Source organism: Hyaena hyaena, unplaced genomic scaffold (genome assembly GCF_003009895.1).
Source record: "Hyaena hyaena isolate Hyena2069 unplaced genomic scaffold, ASM300989v1 scaffold_34, whole genome shotgun sequence".
Classification (NCBI taxonomy): domain Eukaryota; kingdom Metazoa; phylum Chordata; class Mammalia; order Carnivora; family Hyaenidae; genus Hyaena; species Hyaena hyaena.
In genome coordinates, this window is record NW_024080665.1 from 2,278,451 (window position 1) to 2,303,536 (window position 25,086).

General features: G+C 35.0%; 1 protein-coding gene across 1 annotated transcript in view; it reads left to right on the forward strand.

The window, feature by feature from the left end:
• Positions 1-25,086, forward strand: part of UVRAG (UV radiation resistance associated) — a 286,651-nt gene that overhangs the window by 116,754 nt on the left and 144,811 nt on the right. The window contains exons 7-8 of the mRNA XM_039228691.1: positions 6,222-6,327; positions 22,083-22,209. Coding sequence (XP_039084622.1) covers positions 6,222-6,327; positions 22,083-22,209 — 233 coding nt within the window. The remainder of the gene's footprint in view (positions 1-6,221; positions 6,328-22,082; positions 22,210-25,086) is intronic.

The following is a 25,086-nucleotide window of genomic DNA, read 5'->3' on the forward strand; positions in this document are numbered from 1 at the left end:
CTTGCAATCTTACTAAAATTATTAGTTTAATTACAGATTTTTTGGCTCCTTATATGTGTGCAATTATAGCATCTGTGAATAGACATTTTCGCTTCTTCCTTTCCTATATTTATGATTTTTTAATTGCTTTATTGCAGTGGCTTGGACCTTGATTACAGTGTTGAATTAGAGTGGTGAAAAGCAGATACCTCTTCTTGTTCCTGTTCTTAAGTATAACATTAGCTTAGATTTTTTTTTTTTGTATAAGTCCCATTTTTGCATTAGCTGTAGATTTTTTAAATAAGTTCTTCACCAAAAGAAACTCTCTTTTTTCCTTAGTTTGTTGAAGTTTTTTTTTTTTTTTTTTTTTTTTTTTTTAATTCATTAACAGGTATTGAATTTTATCAAGGGCTTTTTGGGGGGCATCTTTTGAGATAGCCATATGATTTTTCTTCATTATTTTTGTCACTATTGATTTTCAAATGGCAAACCAACCTTGTATTCTTCAGTTAAACCTATATGATCAAGATGTATATTACCCTTTTCATACATTGCTAGAGTGGATTTGCTAATATTTCGTTAATGATTTATGCATTTATGTTCATGAGTGATATTTATCTGTAATTTTATTTTCTTATCATCTTCTTGCATGTTTTTGTATGAGGGTTGTACTGCCCTCATAAAATAAATTGAAAAGTGTTTCCTCTTATTTTAAAGATTTTGTTAAAACTAGTATAACATTGGGGATGCTAGGTAGCTCAGTTGGTTAAGTATCTGACTGTTGGTTTCAGCTCAGGTCATGACCTCATAGTTCATGAATTCAAGCCCCACGTTGGGCTTTGCACAGTGTGGGGAGCTTGCTTGGGATTCTCTCTCTCTGTCTCCAAATAAAAAACCAAAAAAAAAAAAAAACCAGAAAACCCAAAAAACCCCCAAAAAACCACCAAAAAATAAAACAGAAACCTAGTGAAACCATCTGAACATAGAAGTTTTCTACCTGAGAGTGGTTTTGATTACAAGTTTAGTTTCTTGAACTGACAACGGCAATGCAGATTTTCTAATGTATTTGTTTTGGAAACTTGTGATTTTTTTAAACAATTTGCGTCATCTAAGTTTTCGTATTTATTGGCATACTGCTCATAATTTCCCATTAATTCTCCTTTAAATGTCTATAAGATCTAGTGATGTCTTTGCTTATATTCTTGATGTTGGTAATTTGTTTTCAGGCATCATTCTTTATTACTCCTTCTTTCTCACTTTTCACATCTACACCATCCCTCCTGTTTCTATTTTAATTTAGAAAGATGCCTAAACTTTTCCTAGGAAGGCTGTAATAACCACACACTAGCCTTCCTGTTTCCAGTCTTGTTTCTGTATCCCATTTACCTTATTACAGGAAGAAAATTCTTTTAAAATGCAAATATAATTAAATCTTTTCCAGCTTAAAACTTTGTTTCCTAATACCCCCAGAAATCGATACTCTTTCATATGGAATACAAAGCCATCAATAATAATTTTTTTTCTCAAAATAGCCTCCTATCTTTTCTTATATTTCCTTCGCCCTTTGTATCTCTTCCTGCGAGTCATAGGGAACTTATACTGCCTTTCTAGGTGTTCTGATTTGTCATTCTTCACCTTAAAATGGAATGCAGCATTTCAGATGTGATATGATCAACACTAAGTAAACAAAAATGGTCTAACTTCTCCTTTACTGAGATGATTGTTAATATTTGATTGGTATGGACCCAGTATTTATTATTTATTTGATATAATACCTTTTATTCAGTAGATTTTTACATTCACAGTACTGTCTAACCCTGAAACATCATTGTAAAGCCCAGTTTCAATCTTACTGTTTTCTCAAAGCATATTAGTAGGGATGCATCTATTTGCTCTAACCAGAATACCTATCAGATAGTTACTTGGTCTCTCCCCTCATACCTGTGATAATGAATTTATTTCAGCTTGGCAGTGTTAGTGTTGATATTGACCTGTCACCAGATAACTAGATGATATATATTTCTGTCTTCATAGTATCATTTCATGGTTTGCAAAATCAAGAAGCATTCCACTGAAACTGGCTAGCTGGCTTGGAAGTAAAGCAGTTGTTTCTTTTCTTGTCAGTCCTTCATCTCCTCACCCCCAGGGGAATCAGGATGCCCCACATTATGTTTAAAAGCCTAAACACATCAAACTTTTATTCTTCTCTTGGATTTGAAAAGGGGACGTTATTAGCTCTGTCTTGATGTAGCAGGGGCTCTGAAAGTCTATTTGGATAACACTGAAGATTGGAGGAAATGTGACTCTGTCTGTGTGTTTTAAGCCCCTAAGGTAAGATCAGAAAGCGTCTGGGGCAGTGAGAGCCAAATAGTTGAAGTCATACATTAATTATGGTCATGAATCATTTTTATTTTTAAAGTCTTTACCATTTGACAAGGTTGTTTGCATAGTACCAGTGAGTTTCAGGCAGCGTTTTCCCCCTTTTAAAGTAACAGGCTATTTTGTTGATTTCTGCTCTAAATTGATAATGCCTATTATTATTAGAATTCTAATAACATTTTTAGTAAAAATTGCACATTTCCTTACCTAAGTGAGTGGTCTTCATTTGACTTTTATTTTGAATATAATATTTAAACATTTTAAATATAGAAAACTATCACATTAATCTCTCACTCTCCCACTGATATCAGTAAAAAGTAATCCCATCTCGGGACTGAGCTTTTATATTCAGGAGTTAGTTGACATTCAGTTTGCAAATATATTTTGAGTGCCTCCTTTGTGCCACATTCTGTGCTAAGCACTGGGAATGTATTTGAAAATGAGAGTTTTTTGTTTTTCTCAGAAAGAGCTAATAAGAAAATAAACAATTTCTATAAAATATAGTTCTATAATCTTTGTTAGTGGTATTTTTACATGATACTGCAGATTTCTACAGAAAGGAGTGCCTCTACCTGTCTGGAATAGTCCAGGAAGGTCTTTGAAGAAGAGGTTATGTTTGAGCCGCCTCTTTAATGGACTCAGGACTAGATCAGCTCACTCAAAGTTGTAGAAACAAGAAATTGCATATGCGTTTAGAGAATTGCTAGTAGTTCAGTATTGTTGGAACTGAGCACACAAGGTAAGGAATATCAGGAAATAAGGCGAGAGATGTTTGCTGGGAGTGTATTACAAGGGGTCTTTCCTGTGTTTAAATTTCTTTAGAGCAAACTTTGTAAGAGAGTATTACTATCAAGAGAGTGTGTACACATATAGTACCAGAACAAGAGGCGCTAGGATGGAATATAACTTCTATTGGAGGAGCTTTGAGGAAGTTGCTGTATAACTGATCTTATTAGCAGCCTAGCTCTAATAAGAGTTGCTCCTTTAGATGACCTAAGAAATCCTCAATAACTATTAGGCAGTTTCTGAAAATACAGATACATCATGAATATTTTTAGTGCATAGGGTCATCATCCTCATAATAAAGTTGACAGAGATATTGAGGCCATCAAATCCCTAATAAAATTAACCTTGTATATAGGATATCTTTCAAATTGGGATTATTGAGTAATTTTTAAAAATTGAGGTAAAATTTACATACAGTAAAATGTGTAGATACTAAGTTTAAATTCTGTATATAACTGTGTACCCTCAGCCCAGTAAAGATACATAGGATATTTCCATCACTTCAGAAAGTTCCTTTGTTCCCCCTGTTCTCTACCAGTCAATCCCACCCTTTGTAGACAACTAGTGACTCTGGATTTCTGTCACTATGGATTGCTTTTACCTGTTCTTGAACTATGTGTAAATGGAGTCACATAGTATACTTTTTGTTTCTGTCTTTTTTCACTCAACATCATGTTGTTGAGATTCATTCATATTGTTGTATCTATATCAGTGGTGTGTTCCTTTTTATTGATGAGGAGAATTTCATGATTTTACCTCAATTTGTTAGTTAATTCTTCTGTTTGATGGACATTTGTGTTGTTTTCTGTGAATATTCTTATAGAAATTATTGTGTAGACATACATTATTATATTTCTTGAGTAAATGCTTAGGAGTAGAAATACTGGGTCACAATTAGATGGCCGTTTAACTTTATTAGAAACTATTTTCCAAATGATGGTACTCTTTTACACTTTACCAGTAATGGATGCAAGTTTCAGTTGCTCCACATCCTTACTAGTATTAGATATTGTTACTTAAAATATTTTTTTAGTGTTTATTTATTTTTTGAGAGAGAAACACACACATACACACAGTGAAAGCGGGAGAGGGGCAGAAAGAGATTGAGACACAGAATCCCAAGCAGGCTCCAGGGTCTGAACTGTCATTACAGAGCCTGATGCAGGACTAGAACCCACAAACTGTGAGATCATGGCCTGAACCGAAATTGGACTCCTACCCAACTGAGCCACCCAGGTGCCCCAATTTTCATTTTCATTTTAGCTATTGTAACAGATGTGAAATATATCTCATTATGATTTTAATTTGCATTTCTTTGATGACTAAGATGTTGAGTACCTTTTCCTATACTTTTTGGCCACTCTTATATCACCTTTTGTGAAGTAGTTTATTTTTTTGCCCATTTTTAATTGGGTTGTCTCTTTGTTACGATTCATTAAAGGACACAGCCCTTTGTCAGACTGATCTTGTGCAAGTTCTCTCACTCTGGGGACTGCTTATCATTTTCTTAATGGCATCTTTAGATGGACAGATATTTTATTATTGTGAGCCCAATTTATCTCTTTTTAATGTTATGGTTAGTGCTTTTCATGCCTTCTCTATGAAATCTTTACCTCTTCCAAAGTTGTAAGAGATTCTCTATGTTTCTTCTACAAGTTTTATGATTTTAGTTTTTATGTTTACTATGCTTTCCTAGAATTAATCTTTTGCATGTGTTGTGAGGTAGGGCATGAAGTTACTTCCCCCCACCCCTGTGTTTATCCAGTGTTCCAGCACCATTTGTTTTAAAAACTTACTTTTCTCCATTAATTTACCTGGATTCCTTTGTCCAAAATCAATTGGCCATATATGTGTAGCTCTACTTATATAATCTTTACGCTGATCCATTGATCTGTTTTTTGATCCTTATGCCAGTACCATATTGTTTTGATTATAGAGTTTTATTTTTAAAAAGTTTATCTTGGTTTATCTCTTCTAGAGTCTTTGTTTTTCTGTATAAATTATAGTATCAGCTTCTTAATTTCTTCCAAAAGAACCAAAGCCTGTTGAGATTGTGATTGTAATTGTGAAACTATTGACCGATGTATAGAAATATCACTGAAATTTTATATGTTGACCTTGTATCCTGTGACCTTATTAGTTCTAGAAGTTGTTTTGTAGATTTCTAATGATGCTCTATACGAAAATCATGTTATCTAAAAATACAGTTTGACCATTTTTAATATATATATGTATAGGAAATATATAAGCTACATTTGAAGACCAAGAGGCAAAGAAAAACACAAACCCATAATGGAAGCAAAAAAGAAAAATAGTTCCTAATTTTTTTCAAAGTCCTTGCTTCAAAGTGGCTACTGCTTTTAAATCAGTCTTTTTAACTGCTTTTAAATCAGATTATTGTTAATTCTTTTTTTCTTCGTGGATACCCATAAGTAATATTCAGCCTTGTCATCAATGGATATTCTCCTGGTGACTTTAGCAATCCTTTTAATTTCCTTGGGTCTCAGTTTTCACATTTATAACATGATGCTATTCAACCAGATTATTTTCTAAGGTGTCTTCCAGACTCCTGGGATTTCACCATTTTAGCTCTAAGTATATCAGAGGCGGGCAGGCGGGCAGGTAGGTAGGTATAGAAAGGGTTTTTTTTTTTTTTAAGTTTATTTATTTATTTTATTATTCTTCCACGTGTGTGCAAGTCTCAGGGACAGAGAGAGACGGAGAGAGAGAAGTAGAGAGAGAATCCCAAGTGGACTCCATGCTGACAGCACAGACTTGGGGCTTGATCTCCTAAACCATGAGATCATGACTTGAGCTGAAATTAATAGTCGGATGTTTAACCAACTGAGCCACCCAGATGTCCCAAAAGGGTGTTTTAAGGGCACATTGTAATCCCTGTTATTTCATTATAGATACACGAGAGAATTGATCAGTTTGAGTTCATTACTAGTTCTGTTTATCCTGGAAGATTTGTCCTCATTTTGTTCCATTTATGTCTCTTGTTTATTCCATATATGTCTCTGTGTTGAGAATTTATAGTTAACTCACTTGAATTTTTCTGTAACTTTTATTTCTAGGCTTCATAGAGCCCAGTGTGCAATTAAACAGACTCAGGTAACTGTTCAGAAAATTGGAAAGGAAATTGAAGAAAAGCTAAGACTCACATCTACAAGCAATGAGTTGGTAGGTTTTTATATATATTTACTTGTTTAGATTCCTTGATCATCATATTCTTCTTATATTAATTTTTTCCAAAAAGCTCTATTTAGGTAGTTATTTTTCTTTTAATGTTTCACTGAGACTTATATTGGCATTTAAATGTGGGAAAACACTCTCCCATCTCCTAATGTAACATGCAAAAAAAGGACCTGCCTTCTTCCGCTAGATGAAACTTTAGACTACATACAATTACTTAGAAAACAATTAAAAGCTATTTTATTAATGTCTTACTAATGTGAACTCTAGATACAAACTGTATAGTGAATGAGATATAGCTGCCAAAAGAGAAAACAAAAACCTTTAGGGACCAATCTCCTTTTAAAAGATGAACTTAAAATTACTTGGAGTAAACTTAATAAGCTGGTTTGTGGCTAGTGTTCTCTTTTGGGAAAGATTCTTTTGATGAGGCATTTCCAAAGAAATAGAAATTCCAACCCAAATGGACAGATTTAAGATATTAGTATAATTTGGGGGTTGCTCTAGACTCTTTTCTAAATTAATTATTTTAAAAAATACTAATTTTGGAATAAAGATTCTGTCTTTAATCAGACTAGTGGGCATAACTAATAAATTGAGCTTTTCTCGAAATGAAACCCCATGGCTATGGATAGCTTTCGGTGATATGAGTGCTCAAATTAAGTCCTAGCTAAAAATCTTTGAGGTGTTTTTTTTTTGTTTTGTTTTGGTTTGTTTTTTGTTTTTTTTTACTAACTCATTATCACATATGGGCAGTATCTTCCCGGTGTCATTTATAGCATATCAACTTAGGAGAAAGCCTTTTTATCTCCAAACAAAAGCTGAAGATTTGCTCAAGATAATAATTTAATAGATGAACTATAGAAAAGCAATGCAGTTAACCACTTACAGAGACTTCTCTGTCATGGAATTTGAAGTTAATGGATGACAGTATATTTAAGCTATACAAAATTGCTGATTTTGACCTATAAATGGCAGTTTCATATAATTCAACCTAATATATAAAATGACTAGTGCTGTACCTGGCACATAGCAGGCACACAAAATATGGTAGCTGCAATAACTACAAAATATGGTAGCTGCAATAACTATAGTAGTAATATTTATTCATATGACTTTTCTTGCCTATGGAAAATCTTCCATTTTGGAGAAGCTGTTAAACCACCTCTTGTTTTAACTTAGGTTCAGTAAAGGAAGAAATTCCAGACCACAGATATATTGGAAAAGGAGGGAAAAAAACATAATTTTAATCCTTTCTCTAGTGTACAGAAATGGCACATTTTTAGAACGTTTGTCTGAGGAGAAATTGCTAGGACTTTTTTCTTTCTTTCTTATTTTTATCTCCCTGAGGCAAGACTGGGAAATTACTTACTTCATTAAATGACAGCATATGTTTTGTCTCAGTATGGAAAAATGTATGTTTAATCCTATTTTTCTAAAATATAAGTGGTGACACAGAGAGCAAGGTGATAGAATGTATGAGCTTAAAGAGGTCAAGTTCAGAGGTTCACTGTGTGTTTTTATGCTGCCTGGTCAACATAGAAGAAAAGCATTGATTTTTGAACTGAAAGTGAACCTAGAAATCATCTAGTTGCCCTATAACCCTACTAAAACCAACCTTCTTTGGCACACTCAACCCCCTTCCATGTTTTAGTTTTCTCCTAGTATTTATTACCCTTTAACATGCTGTATACTTTAAAGTTACATATGTACTTTATCTCTCTAAACTCCATGAGGGTAGGGATTTTTGTCTGTTTTTCTTCACTGATGTATTCACCATGTCTAGAAAAGTGTTTGACACACAGTAGGTGCTCAGTGAATATTGAACTTAGGAATAAATCTATCATGTTAAATAATAAAATTCAACCAAGTAAATTTGAATATCTACTTGGCTTTTTCAAATGATTCATGAATCAGTAGGGCCATACCTCATCTAGCAAGTTAAATGGTGGAAGGTTCTTATAGAAGGGCAGGAGTGAGAAAGTTATTAGCAAAAGAGAGGATTGTTCCAGGCAAGGCCCGCCTCCTGGGGGAAAAGCAAAGGGTCTTATCATACAGATTGCCTCATCTTTTTTGTGGGGATACAGAAGCCTAAGGGTCAGACTCTTTGACACAGACTGAAAAATTCCTAGCTGGCCATTTCTAGAGTAGGTTGAAATGCATTTAGATTACATAATAAGCACCGGTTAGGGAACTCGATCTAAGTGACACCATTCTGGGCCCGTACATTCTTTTTTCCTTTTCTTTTTTTTTTTAAACAAGCCTACTCTCCTTATACTAAAGGATAGAGAATGAGGCCTGAAGAAAGGAAGCAGTTTTCCCATAATCATTTGACAAGTAGAGACAAAGTTTGGTTTACTTGTCTTCTTTCAGGGCGTAATGCCATGTACTTGTTAATTTTCTACTTTAACGTTTACCTGTAGCAAGTGAGAAACTTAACTATTACCTTTTTTCCTCATTCCCTTTCAAAACTGGCCTAAGGTCATCATACTCTAACCCAAGCATTTTCAATTTTTAAGAATCGACTTTAATTTTAGCCTAAATATAATGTCCCCTTAATGCTGAAAGAAATCAGATTACTTTGGGGGCGCCTGGGTGGCTCATTCAGTTAAGCATTCGACCTCGGCTCAGGTCATGATCTCAGTTTATGGGTTCCAGCCCCACATCAGGCTCTGTGTTGACAACTCAGAGCCTGGAGCCTGCTTCAGATTCTGTGTCTCCCTCTTTTTCACTGCCTCTCCCCCACTAGTGCTGTGTCTCTCTCTGTCTTTCAAAAATAAATAAATGTTTAAAAACAAGAAAAAAAAGAAATCAGGTTACTTTGTAAGATCAAATGTAACTCTCTCTTATAAGAACTTGAGTTCATACTTGATGGCTTTTAAAAGATTTAGCATCTTCTCAAACTACATTAATGGCCAACGTATCTTTCTGACATTTATTTGTTTCTTATGAAATTTCTGCCGTTGTCATCTTGAATTTTTGCCCATATGTTTTAGATTTTGTCAAATGCCTTCCCTATATCCATTGATAATTGTATTTTTTTTGTTTGTTTTGTATTATGGTGGTGAAATACATTGATTTTTGAATGTTAATCCAACTTTGCATTCCTGGGAAAAGCCCCTCATGTTGATGAGGAATTATTTTTTATGTATATTGCCAGATTCAATTTGCTAAAATGTTTGAAGGATTTTTGCATCTATATTCATTAAGGATATTGGTCTGGTCTGTAGTTTTGTTTTCTTAGAATCTCTTTGTGTGTCTTATTGTCAGGGTAATGTTGGCTACAACCAGTGAGTTGGGAGGTGCTTTTTCTTCTGTTTTCTGGAAGAATAGGTGTTGAATTGGAATTATTTTTTAAACCTATGGTAGAATTTACCAGTGAAGCCATCTGGACCTGGAATTTTCTTTGTGTGTTTTGAAGTAGGAGTTCAGTTCTTTAGTATCTGTAGGTTCCTGAAGTTATCTCCTTCTTGAGTGAGCTTCAGTTTAGTAGCTTACATTTTTCAAGGATTTGTCCATTTCATTTAAGAGGTTAGTCTCTTTAATTTTAGCTGTTCTTGAGGGTGTATAGTGTCTTCTTAGTTTATAAAGTGTTTCTATGGTAAACATTTTTCATATCTTTATTGGTCACTTGTGTATTCTTTAGGAAGTGTAAGTTTAAGTATTTTTGTCCATAAAAATAAACTGTTTATATTTGCAGAAAATTTGCAAAGATAGTTCAGAGGGTTTCCATATAACTTTCATCCAGTTTCCCCTAATATTAACCTCTTCTATAACCATGTTACATTTAACATGGTACAACAACAAACTAAGAAGCTAATATTGATACGTTACCATTAACTGTGGGCTTTATTCAAGTTTTACCAGTGTTTCCACTAATGTCTTTTTAAAAAATAACTAGACTATTTTATAACCGTAGTAGATGTAGAGAATTATTACAAAGATAGTACAAAGTGTATACCCTACAGCCAGTTTCTCCTGTTATTAACATTTTACCTTAATGATACATTTATTATAATTAATGAACCTATACTGATAAATCATCATTAACTAAAATCAACGCTTTCTTCAAATTTCCTTAATCTTCACCTAATGTTCTTTTCTGTTCCAGAATCCTCTGAAGAAAACCACATTACATTTAGTAGTCCTGCTCCCTTAGACTCTTCTTGTTTGTGAAAATTTCTCAGACTTTCATTGTCTTTAATGACTTTGACAGTTTTGAGGGAAACTAGACAAGTATTTTATAGAATATCCTGTGATTGGGATTTGTCTGTTGTTTTGCCATGATTAGCCTGAATTCACTGTTTCAGTATCCAGCCCAGGATACCACATTGTCTTCCTAGGCTTCTCTGATCAATGACAGTTTCTCATTCCTTCTTGCATTTAAATCACCATTACTTAATCCCTGTTGATATTTACCTTAGTCACTACTTGGTTAAGGTGGTGTTCCTAGGTTTATCCACTATACTCTCCTTTGGAGTATTTTTTTCCATATTCAGTTTTTTGAAAGCAAGATACTAGGTCCAGCCTACACTCCAGTAGAGGGGACTTACACTCCTCCTCCTGAGGGAAGACTGCCTACATATGTTATTTAGAATTCTTTGTGGGGAAGATTTGTCCTACCCCATTTATTTATTTATTCATGAGTATGAACTTGTATATATTTATCTTTTACTTTCGGTTATAATCAGATACTGTGTTATTTATGTTCTTGCTCACCTTGTGACATTGAGAGCTCTTTCAGGTTGTATGTCCTTTTGACCTGCCTCTCTTTTTTATTTGTTTGTTTTTTAAGGCACTTTTTAAATTTCTGGCACTATATGATCTAGGCTCATCTTGTGTTACCTGTGTTTCAGCCCTGAATCAGTCATTTTTCCAAGGCGTCTTGTTTCTTCCATTGGATAATGGTATTTAAAATCAATATCTGGGTACTAGGTATGCTTATGACTACTGGGTTATAATTGCTTCTGGGCCCTTGCAGTGGACAGAGCTGGTATACACAGTATCTATATGTGTATTAAACTAAACATGACTTCATACTAATACATTCAACTCTAACACCGCAGAGTTTATTCTTCTACCTCAGTTTGTTTATTTGTAGTATCTTTTTTTCTGTTAGTGAGAAACCTAGCTCACCTTATCTGTAATTTATTTATTTTTCACTCCTAGTATACATGTAAAATAGTTTCATGTTTTTTCCCCTTAGGTTTTAATGGGAGTTCTGTCTTCTTATTTTAGGGCTTGAGAGAGAAGAGGGGGACAGAGAAAGAGGAAGAGGGAGGGTGAGAGAGTATGTGTAAACATACACATTTGCATGTGTGTTTGTATTTTTCTTTTTTCTGGATGCAAGTCCTTTTTCTGATATGTATGTTGGGAATATTTTCTTACATTCTGTGGCTTGCCTTTTCATGTTCTTAATGATGCTTTTTAAAAAGCAAAAATTTATAAGCTTAATGAAATAGTGTGTTTTTTAATGTTATTTTATCGGTAGGGCTTTTTGTTTTCTTTATAAGATCTTGGACTAATCTAAAATCTCATAAATTTCTTTAGTGTTTTTTCTAGAAGTTTTATAGTTTTGAACGGCTTGACATTTAGACCTATGGTCCATTTCATGCTAGTTTTTTTGTAGGAGTTAAGTGAAGTAATTTTTTTCTATGTGAATATGCCGCTGATTTACCGTCATTTGTTGAAGAGTCTTTTCTTTACTAATTTAACTGTTTTGAAATGGTTTTTAAAGTCAATTGACCAAATATGTCTTCATCTATTTCTGGATTTTCTGCTTTGCTCCACTGATCTGTAGGTCTACCTTTCCCAATATCAAATTCTCCTATTATAGATCTCTTGTCCTAAAACCAAATGGTTAGTCCTCCAATTTTGTTCTTGTTATAAAAATTCCTATGGGTTTTCTAGGTTCTTTGTATTTCCAAGTGATTTGAGGATCAATTTGTCCATTTCTACAAAAAAAAAAAAAGAGTCCTGATGCAATTTTGACAAAGATTTGTAGATTAATTTGTGGAGAATTGCCATCTTAGCAGGTTCTCCGCTCCATAAACAGAGCATAGATCTCTTTTATTTAGATTTTTATTTAATTCTTTCAATATCTTCTTGCAGCCTTCACTGTAGAGATTTTGGAAATCTTTTGTTAGAGCTGTTCCTAAGTATTTTATGGGAGTTTTGGGAGTGCATTCTTGTAAATGGGATTGTTTTTGAATTTTTCTCATCTGTTTGTTGCTAGAATTAAAGAATATACTTCCTTTTATTAACCTAGTATCTTGTAGTCTTGTTATATTAATTTTTTAATTCTAGTAGTTATTTTGTATATTTATTGAGATTTTCTGTGTAAATAGTCATACCTGCAAACTTGGACTGCCTTATGTGCTTCTTATTATTTATTTTTTTCTGACTTATTTCAGTAGCTAGAACATACAATACAATAATGAATAAAGGTGATGCAAGGGGAAATCCTTCTTCCTAATCGTAGGAGAAAATGAGTCATCCTTTCTTAATTAAATATAACGGTAGTAATGCCCTTTATTGGTGTTAGGAAGTTCCCTCCTACTCCTAGTTTCTGAGAGTTTTATCATGAATGGATATTGAATTATTTCTGATGCTTTGTCTGCATCTGTTGAAATGACCATGTGATTTTTCTCCTTAATTCTCTATACTTTAATTTCAGATGTTTAACATTACATTTGTGGAATAACTCTGAATTGGTTACAGTATTACTCTTTTATTGTATCTTGCTAGTAGACTTGATCTGGAAATAATTTAAGAGCTTTTATGCTATATTTATTAGGGACATTGGAACACAGTGTTTTAAATCACTTAATCAGATTGGTATTAGGATTATGGTAGCCTGGTAAAATTAGTTGAGCACTATTCATTTTTCCTGTCCCACCTTGGCCAGAAGAAGTAGTTTCTGCTTTAAATATTTTTAATATTTTCTAGTACTCTACTGAGATTTTATATCTTTTTATTCATTATGAGAGTATTTTGTTTTTTCTGGTACTTGGCTGAGATTTCATATCTTTTCATTCAATATAAGGATATTTTACTGTTTCTCACTCAGCATATTTATAAGAGTGACTTTAAGGTCTTTGAATTCTAATATCTGGGTCATCTTGGGGTTGCCGTTTGTGGGTTGTCTTTTCCCTGGAGAGTGAGTCATATTTTTCTGGCTTTTCGTAAGTGGGGGTAATACTACATAGTTTCCTGGACAATGTGAATATAATTTTGTGAATTCTCTGGATTTTGTTACTTTCCTCTGAAGAATATTCGTGTTTTTATTAAAAAAATTTTTTTAACGTTTATTTATTTTTGAGACAGAGAGAGACAGAGCATGAGTGAGGGAGGGACAGAGAGAGAGGGAAACACGGAATCTGAAGCAGGCTCCAGGCTCTGAGCTGTTAGCACTATAGCTCGACACGGGGCTTGAACGCATGAACCGCGAGATCATGACCTGAGCCAAAATTGGAAGCTTAACTGATTGAGCCACCAAGGCGCCCCTCAATGTTATTTTAGCAGGTGGTTTACTTGGTTGGGTTCAAGCTACCATACCTGTAGTAGACATTGGCTCAGATTTCATGTAATTCAGTACTCTTACCCTTAGTCATAGCTGCTTTCTGTTTGCCTCATGCATGTATTGTTTAGGCTTCCGAGACTCAGACTGAATTTAAACAGAATCTGGGTGCCCATTCTGTTGGCTTCCTCCATTTTGATGGCCTTAATTGCCTGATCTCTTTCCCCTGGTTCCTCTGGCCAGAGAGATAGTTGTCTTTCATTGGCGTTTGACTGCAGCCACCCTCAGGACAAAGCTACAGAAAAGGGTAGAGTCACTCTGCATGTTGGTTGCTTGCATTAGGTCATGAATCTCTCCAGAATTTTCCGGTCACTGCTCAATCTCCAGAATTCTCATGTAGCAGCTTTTTGTATTTTATCTAGAGCTTGTAGATGTTATTTAATGAGAGGCCCAGTTTGTTAGGTGCACATTCTCTTACAGCGGAGGTAGAACTTGTATATGTTTTGTTTACATATCTTTTGCTTTATCTTCCTACCTGGATCTGGGTTCTAGGCCTGATATTGCCACTGTGTCTCTGAAACTAATGGATCGGCTTGAGTATATTTTTAATGTTTATTATTTAAAGTTTATTTTGGGGGAAGAGAGAGAGCATGCATGTGCGTGCATGAGAAGGGGAGGAGCAGAGAGGGAAGGGGACAGAGGATCTGAAGCCGGCTCTGTGCTGACTACAGAACCATGAGCACACAAACCATGAGATCATGTCCTGAGCTGAAGTCGATGCTTAACCAACTGAGCCACCCAGGCACCCCTGGATTAAATATTTTCTAAGGAAATTTTTTCCCTTTCTTGGTGTTTAAGTAGCTGTAAGTGCAACAGAAACCTAGAAATGACATTTATAAGTAAATTTGTTCTCATAGCATAACTGCCATAGTTTTAAAACTTTTTTCCAGATTGTTAATTATTTCCAGGTTTCGTGGGAAAACTAATATAGATGAGTGTGCCCTAATCTACCATTCTCAAGACTTTAGTCTCAAGACTTCTTTATACTCTTAAAGATTATCAAGACCTCAGATCACTTAGTGTGTATCTGTTGATGATGCCTAGGTTAATAAAAGACAGATGGATTCTCACATTTATTTCTGCAATCAGGCTGTTATGATACCACAAATCTTAGAGACTCTGGAAAGCTCCATCTGCTGTTAGGAGAAAATGACAATGAGAGACAAAAGAGAGATAACAGCTTAGTAGTATTATGAAAATATTTTTGATCTCACAGACTCTAAAATGGTCTCAGAAATTCTCCTGGTTTCCTGGACCATGCTTTGAGAACATTTTGCCTCAGGCCTTTTAGCTCCAATGTGATCTAAAGAAAATTGTTTCCTTTAGTATGTCACTTACAAATTAGTCTGTCATTCTGAAATGAATTTTTTAACATGGCGCCCATCATTCTCTTTGTAAATAGGATTGTGTATGATTGCAAACAGAGGAATCTGTCTGTGATTTTCAGATCAGATACATGTTGTATAGAAACACTAATATCCAATGAATAATGATCCATTGGAGATGCACATGTGACATTAACTAGGAGTAAATAGATAAATAGAACACAGAAACCCGTTAGAAGATACTTATGGAGCATTAAGGTCTTTGAGCACTCGTGTTAGATGCATTAGAAAGGAAGCAGAACCAGATCCCACTTGGTCAGGTTTGTTTATACCACTCGTCAGAAATTAAAGCCAACCATCCTGGTTTTGAGTGACTTGATACAGTTCTGTAAATGGGCCAGTTTCTGCACATGGACCATAACACAAACACACTGTAAACATGCCTTCCTGTATTAGTTTAGAATTTAGCTTAACTTGTACCCTTGGTTCTTTGATTCTAGAAAATATTCCTTATTTGAGTGTGTATCCTGGAATAGAGCAGATTAACTCTCTAAGGAGGCATATCCGTGGTCGGTGAAAGGTTGCTTTATTTTTTTTCTGTTGTTTCTTTGTTCCTCTGCCCAGGTAGAATTCGGTTTACATATTTTGTGGAAAAAGTAAGGTTACAAAAACTGAATACTTAACCTCTTTGTGAAGAAACACTGTTTCCCAAGAATTTATATATTTTTTCTCTCAGTGATGTAAAATCACCCTAGCCTGTCATGATCATACTATTGAATTACTAAAGAAACCCAAATTGTTTCTTGGTTCCTTTTTCTTTAATGATAAACAACCTCACTGACTTTGGTCTTTGGTTTTACATTTGGTTGACAGGGCAGAATGGCTTTTATCTCCATTAGTCCCAAGCTCTTAGAAAGCAGACACCGTTTCTCATTCATTTAGGAGCACATAGTATGCCCTTCATAAATGTTTGCTTTGTCCAAGAAAAATTGCCTTAGGAATGTTTCATATTTCATAGAGTTTTCCAGTCAAATATAATAATGATGATTGGAAATAAGCTGCTCTGCTTGTTTTCTTGGCTTGAATGTCTTTAACAGATGATCATGCCATCTGTTTAGAATCAATGTTCCAGAGATGAGGAAGAAAGCATTTTGGGTGAGAAACGATAACTATAAAGTACTTTACACGCAACTGCCAAGTCATTTTCCATGCCCATTGCTTCAACAAGGCCATACCATTACTCATCTCACTGAGTGCCCTTGTTTTTCATTATCTGTGAATCAAATAGAGATGCTGATTTTATCTTTTAAAGTTTTTTTTTTTACCAGCTTGATAAAGCTATTGAGTTTATTTAATGAATAGGTTTTTTTTTTTTAATTTCAATTTTAATTAGTATATGTCTTAGGAAGGAAATAAGAATTTACTAGGTACAGCCAAATATTACTATTGGGTTAAGATTTATGCCATGGGAAATCATGAAAAGTATATCATTAACACTGTTGATAAAGAGCAGAGAGGGGCACCTGGGTGGTTCAGTCCGTTAAGTGTCCCACTTCAGCTCAGGTCATGATCTCATGGTTTGTGAGTTCAAGCCCTACATCAGGCTCTGTCTTGACAGCTCAGAGCCTAGGGCCTGCTTAGTTCTGTGTCTCCCTCTCTCTCTGCCTCTCCCCCACTCATGCTATCTCTATCTCTCATAAATAAACAGAATTTTTTTTAAATGAAAAAAAAAAGAGCAGGAGAGAAAGGCACATACATTCATAGTGTAGTAAATTGTGTGTAAATGCAAACATGCAAGTACTTATACGTTCTTTGTGGGGGCAGGATTTCAGATTTTATCTGGAGGCAAATTCTGGCTTCTAATTTTGGATTAAAAGAAAGGCTGAGTAAAGTTTAGAGTGTGGTTTCATAGGTTTAAGTAGGAAGTATTTTAATGGAAAGATAAATTCACAAATCCACTTAGCAAACTTAATTGTATCTCTGGTAGAATGTGTCTGGGATTTGTTTTATTAAATGAACATTCAGTAAAATTGGCTCTTTTGAGGTATAGTTCTATCCCTTTTTTTAAAAAATAAGCTTTATTTTTTAAAGTAGTTTTAGGTTTACAGAAAAATTGTACACAAAGTTCTCCCTCTTCTCCCAGTTTCTTTTGTTCTTAACATTTTATGTACAATTGTTACAATTGATGAATCAATATGAATACAATATTAATATTAATACAATACAATATTATTAACTTAAGTCTGTAGTTTACCGCAGGTTTACTCTCTGTGTGGTACAGTTGTCCAGGTTTTGACAAGTGTGCAACGTCATGTCTCCACCATTAGAGTATCATGCAGTGTAATTTCACTACTTAAAAATCCCCTGTGCTCTACCTAGTCATCCTTTCCCCCCCTCTCTCAGGAACCCCTGGGACCACTGACATTTTTACTGTCTCAGAGTTTTGCCTCTTCCAAGAAGATCATGTAGTTGGACTCATACAGTATGTAGCTTTTTCAGATTGGCTGCTTTCATGCATTTAAGATTCCTCCATGGCTCTTCATGGCTTGATAGCTTATTTCTTTTTATTGCTGAATAATACTCCATTGTATGGATATATCATATTTGTTTAACTGTTGACCTATTGAAGTACATCTGGATTGCTTCCAAGTTTGGGCAGTTATGAAGAAAGGTGCTATAGACATTCATGTGTAGGTTTTTGTGGGGACATAAGTTTTCAGCTTCTCTGGGTAAATATCCAGAAGCACAATTGCTGGATTCTACAGTAACCTGTGTTCAGTTTTGTAAGAAACTACCAGACCATCTTTTAAAGTGACTATACCATTTTGCATTTCCACCAACAATGAGCAGCAGTTTCTGTGGGTCCACATCCTTGCCAGCCTTAGTATTGTCAGGGTTTTGGATATTTACTATTCTAGTAAATGTACAATGGTATTTTAATCAGTTATCAGTTCCCTGGTAACATACAATGTTGAGCATCTTTACATGAAGATGAAAAGTCTTTATTTGTCGTCTTCGTATCTTCTTCAGTGAGTTGACAGTTCAGATCTTTTGCACATTGAAAAAAAATTTTTTTAATGTTATTTTGGGGTGGGGTGCAGAGAGAGAGAGGGAGACACAGAATCCAAAGCAGGCTCCAGGCTCTTAGCTGTCAGCACAGAGCCTGACGTGGGGCTCAAACTTGTGAACCATGAGTTCATGACCTGAGCTGAAATCAGACACTTAACCTACTGAGCCACTCAGGTGCCCCTAAATTTCAAATTCTAATTTTCCTTTCTGTTACATAAGAAAGAGATGGACTGTTGTGGATTAACCCTGTATTGCGCAACCTTGCTGTCATCACTTATTAGTTCTAGGAGGCTTTGGGTTTTGTGGGGGTCCTTTTGGAGAGGGGAGTGATTCTTTGAGATTTTTCCCATAAACAATCAAATTATCTATAAACAAAGATGATCTTATTTCTTTTTTCCCAGTCTGTATAGCTTTATTTCCTTTTCTTATTGCATAGCTAGGACTTTTAGTACATGTTTCAAACAGTAGTGAAAGGGATCATCTTGCCTTGTTCTCCAGTGCAGGGAGGAAGCACCTGATTTCCAACCATTAGGTATAGATAATCCCCGATGTCAGATTTTTTGACTTTATGATGGTATAAAAGTGATACTCATTCAGTATAAACTATAGTTCAGCTTTTGAATTTTGACACTTTCCTAGGCTCAATAGGATAGATGCTATGATGCCTGGTAGCAGCAATAAACAAACCACACCTGTCGTTTAGCGATGTGATCATGAGGGTAAACAACTGATACACTTCTAACCATTCTGTACCCATGTAGCCATTCGGTACACTATTCAATAAATTACATAAGATATTTAACACTTTATTATGAAATAGGCTTTGTGTTAGATGATTTTGCCCAGGTGTAGTGTTTTGAGCACATTTAAGGTAGGCGAGGCTAAGCTGTAATGTTCAGTAGGTTAGTTGTATTAAATGTATATCAACTTACAATATTTTAAACTTATGATGAATTTATTGGGACATAACCCCATCTTAAGTCGAAGAAGATCTGTATGGTATTAGCTGTAGATTTCCTGGCAGTTTTCTTTACCAAGTTGAGGAAGTTTTCTTTTATTCTTATTTTGCTGAGAGTTTTTGTCATAAATGGGTGTTGAATTTTGTCATATGTTTTTTTAGCATCTCTTGATATGATTATATGACTTTTCTTTTTTAGCCTGGTTTATGTGGTGAATTTCGTTGATTACTGATATTGATCCTGCCTTTCATATCTAGAATAAATTCCATTTGGCTATGATATATAATTCTTCTTATATATTGTTGAATTTAGTTTGCTACTGTTTTGTTGATGATTTTGCATTTGTGCTAATGAGAGATCAATCTATAATCTTTGTTTAATATTGGTGTTGGGTGATGCTGACCTAGAAGGAGTTAGGAAGTTCTTCAATATTTTGGAATAGAGTTTAAAGAATTTAGTATTATTTATTTATACATTTGGTAAAATTTGACAGTGAAACCATCTGGGTCTGTTACTTTCCATTTTAAAAGCTTAGTAGTTATTGATTTAATTATTTCACATATATATAAGACTTTTCAGATTATCTATTTCTCCTACTGTGAATTTTAGAAGATTATCTTTCAAGGAATTGGTCCATTTCATCTAAGTTACCAAATATGTAGCCATAGAGTTTATAGTATTCTTTATTCTTTTAATGTCCATGAGATCAGTTGTGATGGCTCATCTTTCCCTCCTCATATTAATAATTTCTGTCTTGGGGCGCCTGGGTGGCTCAGTTGGTTGGGCATCTGACTTTGGCTCAGGTCATGATCTCAGTTTGTGGGTTCGAGCCCCATGTCGGACTCTGTGCTGACAGCCAGCTCAGAGCCTGGCTAGAGTTTTATCAAAGTTATTGGCGTTTTCAAAAACCCAGCTTTTGGGTTTATTTATTTTGTAATTTTCTTCATTTAATTTATTCTCTTTGGGGTTCATTAGCTTCTTTAATCTACACATGTATTTCTTCTGCCTAATTTGGGAAGATTTCATCATTATTTCTTTGAGTATTTTTTCACTATTACCCTCTTTCTCCTTTCCTCCCTGTACTCAATGATACAAATATTAGGTCTTTTGATATAGCTCCACAGATCCCTTGAGACTCTGTTCATCTTTTTTTTTTACAGTCTATTTTCTGTCTCTCGTTTAAATTGGGTAGTTTGTATTGCTCTGTTTTTCAGCTTAAAGTTCCTTTATCTCCTACATTTTGCTGTTGAGCTCATTTATGAAGCTTTTTACTACACTGATATTTTCACCTCTAAAATTTCCATTTGATTCCTCTTTATATCTTGAGTTTCTTGACTGAGACTTTGTTTCTTTGCCAAGATGTTCTATGTTTTCATTTGTTTCAAAGATGTTCTTAATTGTTACTGAAGCATTTTTATGATAGCCACTCATATATTTGTCAGATAATTGTAACATGTCTGTCTCCTCAGTACTGGCATCTATTAATTATCCTTTTTCATTTACTTTGGCATCTTTCTGGTTCTTGGTACGATGAATGATTTTTTTTATTAAAACTTGTACATTTTGGGTGTGGTGTTATGAGTGTCTGGATCTTACATAAATCTGCTGTATCTGGCTTTTTCTGATACATCTTTCTCTGGTAGAGAAGGGAGAGATGCTATCTTATTACTGTCAGATGGGTATAAAAGTCCATGTTCCTCAAACAGCTTCCATTGACATCTAAGTGACAGGTGTGTAGGGGAAGGGAGCATCCTTACTTTTGGCCAGGAATGGGAGTTCCAGCTCTCCACTAGGCCTCCACGATTACCAACCTAGCTGAGAGGTATAGGAGTGCCTTGATATTGTTCCCCACGTAGCCTCCACTGATATGCTGGACAGGGTGACCTCATTAGCACTGTGTAGTAAGGAAAATTCTCACTCTCGAATAAGCCTCCTCTGATATAACCCAGAAGGGAGGGAGAGGATTGTCTCATTATTGCTCTAAGCCCAGGCTCCCTCTGTGGTATCCACTGAAACTATAGGGGGAATGGTTGGTTACTGCCTGAAAGGGATAAAAACCCCAGGTCCTTACCTGGCTTTTTCTGAAATCTGTGGGATATTAGAGCACCTTGGTTCAGCCTGGCAGGGATGGAAATCTACTTTTTGTTTCTATGGATTTGCCTAATATAGACATTTCACGTAAATGGAGTCAGTGGCCTTTGTAAACTGGCTTCTTTCAGTTAGCATGTTTTCAAGGGTGATCCAGGTTGTAGCATTCATCAGTACTTCATTTCTTTTATTGCCAGATAATATTCCATTGTACAGATAGACCACATTTTAATGTTTCTGTTCTTCAGATGATGGACATTTGGATTGATTCCACTGTTTGGCTATTATAAATAGAGCTGCTATGAAAATTCAGTTCAGGTTTTTGTATGGCCATGTTTTCAGTTCTCTAGGGTATATACATAGGAGTAGAATTGCTGAGTCCTGGGGTATCTCTATGCTTAGGTTTTTGAGAACTCTATCTCTAAAAAAATAATTTTTGTCTTAATTATATTGTGATTTCAGGAAAGAGGCCTGAGAAATTTTGTAGTGTTTTTTGGGTTCTTAGAAGGAACTGTCCCCAGACTTTAGGTTTATTCTATATATCTTTATTTTTTCATTAGCCTGGCAGGTGCTGATAATAATAAAGTTACTCAGAGATCTGTAAGTTAGGTGAATATTAAAGTGCTTTGAACCATTATTCATTTTGAAACACTGTAAATGTATAATGATTCATAGTTATGAGTTTTATATTCATAAATTTACCTGTGCTTTTTAATTATTTAGAGAAAACAAAGTGAGTGCTTGCAATTAAAAATTTTGGTGCTTCGAAATGAACTGGAAAGACAGAAGAAAGCTTTGGGACGGGAGGTGGCATTACTGCATAAGCAACAAATTGCATTACAGGACAAAGGTGAGTAAAAACACAATACAAACAGCCAGACCCCACATTCAGTAGTTGTCCTTCCTTCCTTCTCCACAGGCTCAGATAGCCATCTTTGTACAAATATGCTGATATAATTTTAAAAAGTTTTTGGAAGTATTTTGAAGTTGATGCATACAGAAAAGTGTACAAACACACACACGTACATTATATTTCAAAATGAACACACTTCTATAAGCAGCATCTCCCCTGAGAAGCAGAGCATAATAAGGATCCCAGAGTCTCAGGAGCTTTCTCATGTTCCCTTCCATTCAGGACACCTCTAGCCAGACTCCCCACTACCTTGACTTATTATACCAGAATTAGTTTTGCCTCGTTTTGAACTGTATGCAAGTAGAATCCTGTAATATGTACATTTCATGTGTTGGCTTCTGGTCGACACTTTGTAGGTTTCATCCTACCCTGCATGTAATGTAGTCTTAGTTCATCTTACTGCTAATAGTATTCCATTGTGTGAATAGAAGTATGTCTTTATTCTGGCTTTTGGCTTTTGGTAATTTTTAGTTTGGAACTATTAGATAATGTTTCCGTGAACTTTCCAGTACATGCTTCTGAATGAAGATCTGGTTATGCATTTCTGTGGGATATAATCTTAGGTGCAGAATTGAATAGTCTAAGATAATGCTTATCTTCAGCTTTAGTAGATTGTGTCCAAATCTAAGCACTTGGGTCCAGTTTACCTCCTCTCTACTCAGCAGTGTATCAGATCTCTTGTCCTATATCCTTGTCAGCACTTGGTACTTTCTGGCTTTTGCATCTTAGCTTTTCTCGTGGGTATGTTGTTGTGTCTCCTCATAGTCTTAATTTTGATTTCCCTGAAACTAATGAGGTTGAATATGATTTCATGTTTCTGCTGTCTGGGATACACTCCTTTGTGAAATACCTGTTGAAGTCTTCCCCTCTCCCCCTGCTTTTTTTTTTTTAAAGAGGAATTCTTATACATTGTGGATATGGGTTCTTTGTTTGAAATATTAAAAATGTATTCTCCTGTTCTGTGGCTTGCTAGTCTATTCCTCCATGATACCTTACATGACCAGAAGTTCCATTTTATCAGTCTTTCCCTTTATATTTAAGACTTTTTGTGTCCAGTTTAGCAAGTATTTGCCTATTTCAATGTCGTAAAGGTGTTATTCTGTATTTTTAAACACTTTACTACTTTACTTTTTACATTTATATTTGTGATCCATCAGGATTTGATTTTTTGTGTATGATGTTAGATAGGAGTCAAATATTATTTTTTTCATACAGATAGTCAATTGACCCGGTACCATGTATTGAAAAGCTGTCTCCCTTGCACTGAAGGTTCACTTTTGCCATAAACTGGTGGCCATGTACTTGCATGCCTGTTACGGGACTCTCTATTCATTGATCTGTTTGTCTGTTCTTTTGCCATTATCTCACTGTTTTAACGTCTCTCAGGTTATAATTGGTCTTACTATCTGTTAAAGTTCTTCCACTTAGTTGTTCTTTTTCAGGGTCCCCTTTCTTCATCTTGGCAAGGATGGAAATCTTTTTTTGTCTTTATGGATGTGCCTATTCTGGATACTTCCTATAAATAGAGTCTGAGGCCATTAACATGACCAATAACAGGCTTAATCTTGTTCTTTCTCATTTTCTTATGGATTTCTGCACAGAAAAGAAAATTTGGCTACTATTTTGATTGGGACTACAGTTAATATATTTATCAATACAATTGTTGATAATAGACATCTTTATAATATTGAGTCTTCCAACCCAAGAAAATGGTATATATGCCTTTGTTAAGTCTCCTTTACAAAACATTGAAATAAACTAATTGTTAATACGTGGACATTTCCCATGATTCGTTGAAGTTAGTTTTTTGATGTTTTATGATACTATTGTAAATATGTTTAAATTTTATTTTCTACATTTTGCTGATATATAGAAATATAATTGATTGTTTTAAAGTGATTGACTTTTATTATATGTGCAAATTCCTGTATCCCATCCTGACTCAGCATGACCTATAAAGGCCTCCTCTGACCCATGTCAATCTGAATGCTTCAGCTATAAAGATCTTCTTTTAGTTTCTTAAACATACTTTAGTCTGTCTTGCTTGTATTTAAGCCTTTGTTTAAATGTTAATGGGGTTCTTGGGTAGCTCAATCAGTTGTGCATCCGACTCTTGATTTTGGCTCAGGTTGTGATCCCAGTGTGCTTGGATGGAGCCCCATGTTGTGAATGTGCTTGACATTTTCTCTCACTCTGCCCTCTTCCCAGCTCTTGCACGCACATGCTCTCTCTCTCCAAAAAAAAAAAAAAAAAAAAAAACCCACAAAAAAAAAAACCAAAACCACAAAAAACACCAAAATGTTACTTTCTCTAAGAAAATTTTACTGGCTCCCTTTCTCTTCTCTCTTACCTCTACCCCCTTGGTTAGATGTACTACTGTGTGTTTCCGGTGCATCCTGTATTCTCCCATTATAACATTGTAATTCTTACTTTTTCCCCCTCTCTTTTAGAGTGTAAGATCTCCAAGGAAAGACATTGCCCAAGTGCCGTGTTAAATACTCTCATACTCTTGGGGCATGGTACAGTGCCTGGGGTGCAGTAAGCATTGAATAAATATTTGTTGAATGAGTCATATTCATGGTTATCAGTCTAGTGTCATGGGCATCATTGCTAAAGGATAAAGACTTCTGTAGCTTCTAGCTTAACATACATTTGGGAAAACCAATACTCTCATGCAAAACACTGTAGGAAAAAACCCACCATACATTATTTGGCAGTGATTGCTAACCCTGTCTGCACTCCCGACACAGCTTGCATATCAGCCTTTAGACCTGGGAGTCTGACCTGATAATGCCACTTAAAGCCATGAGATAT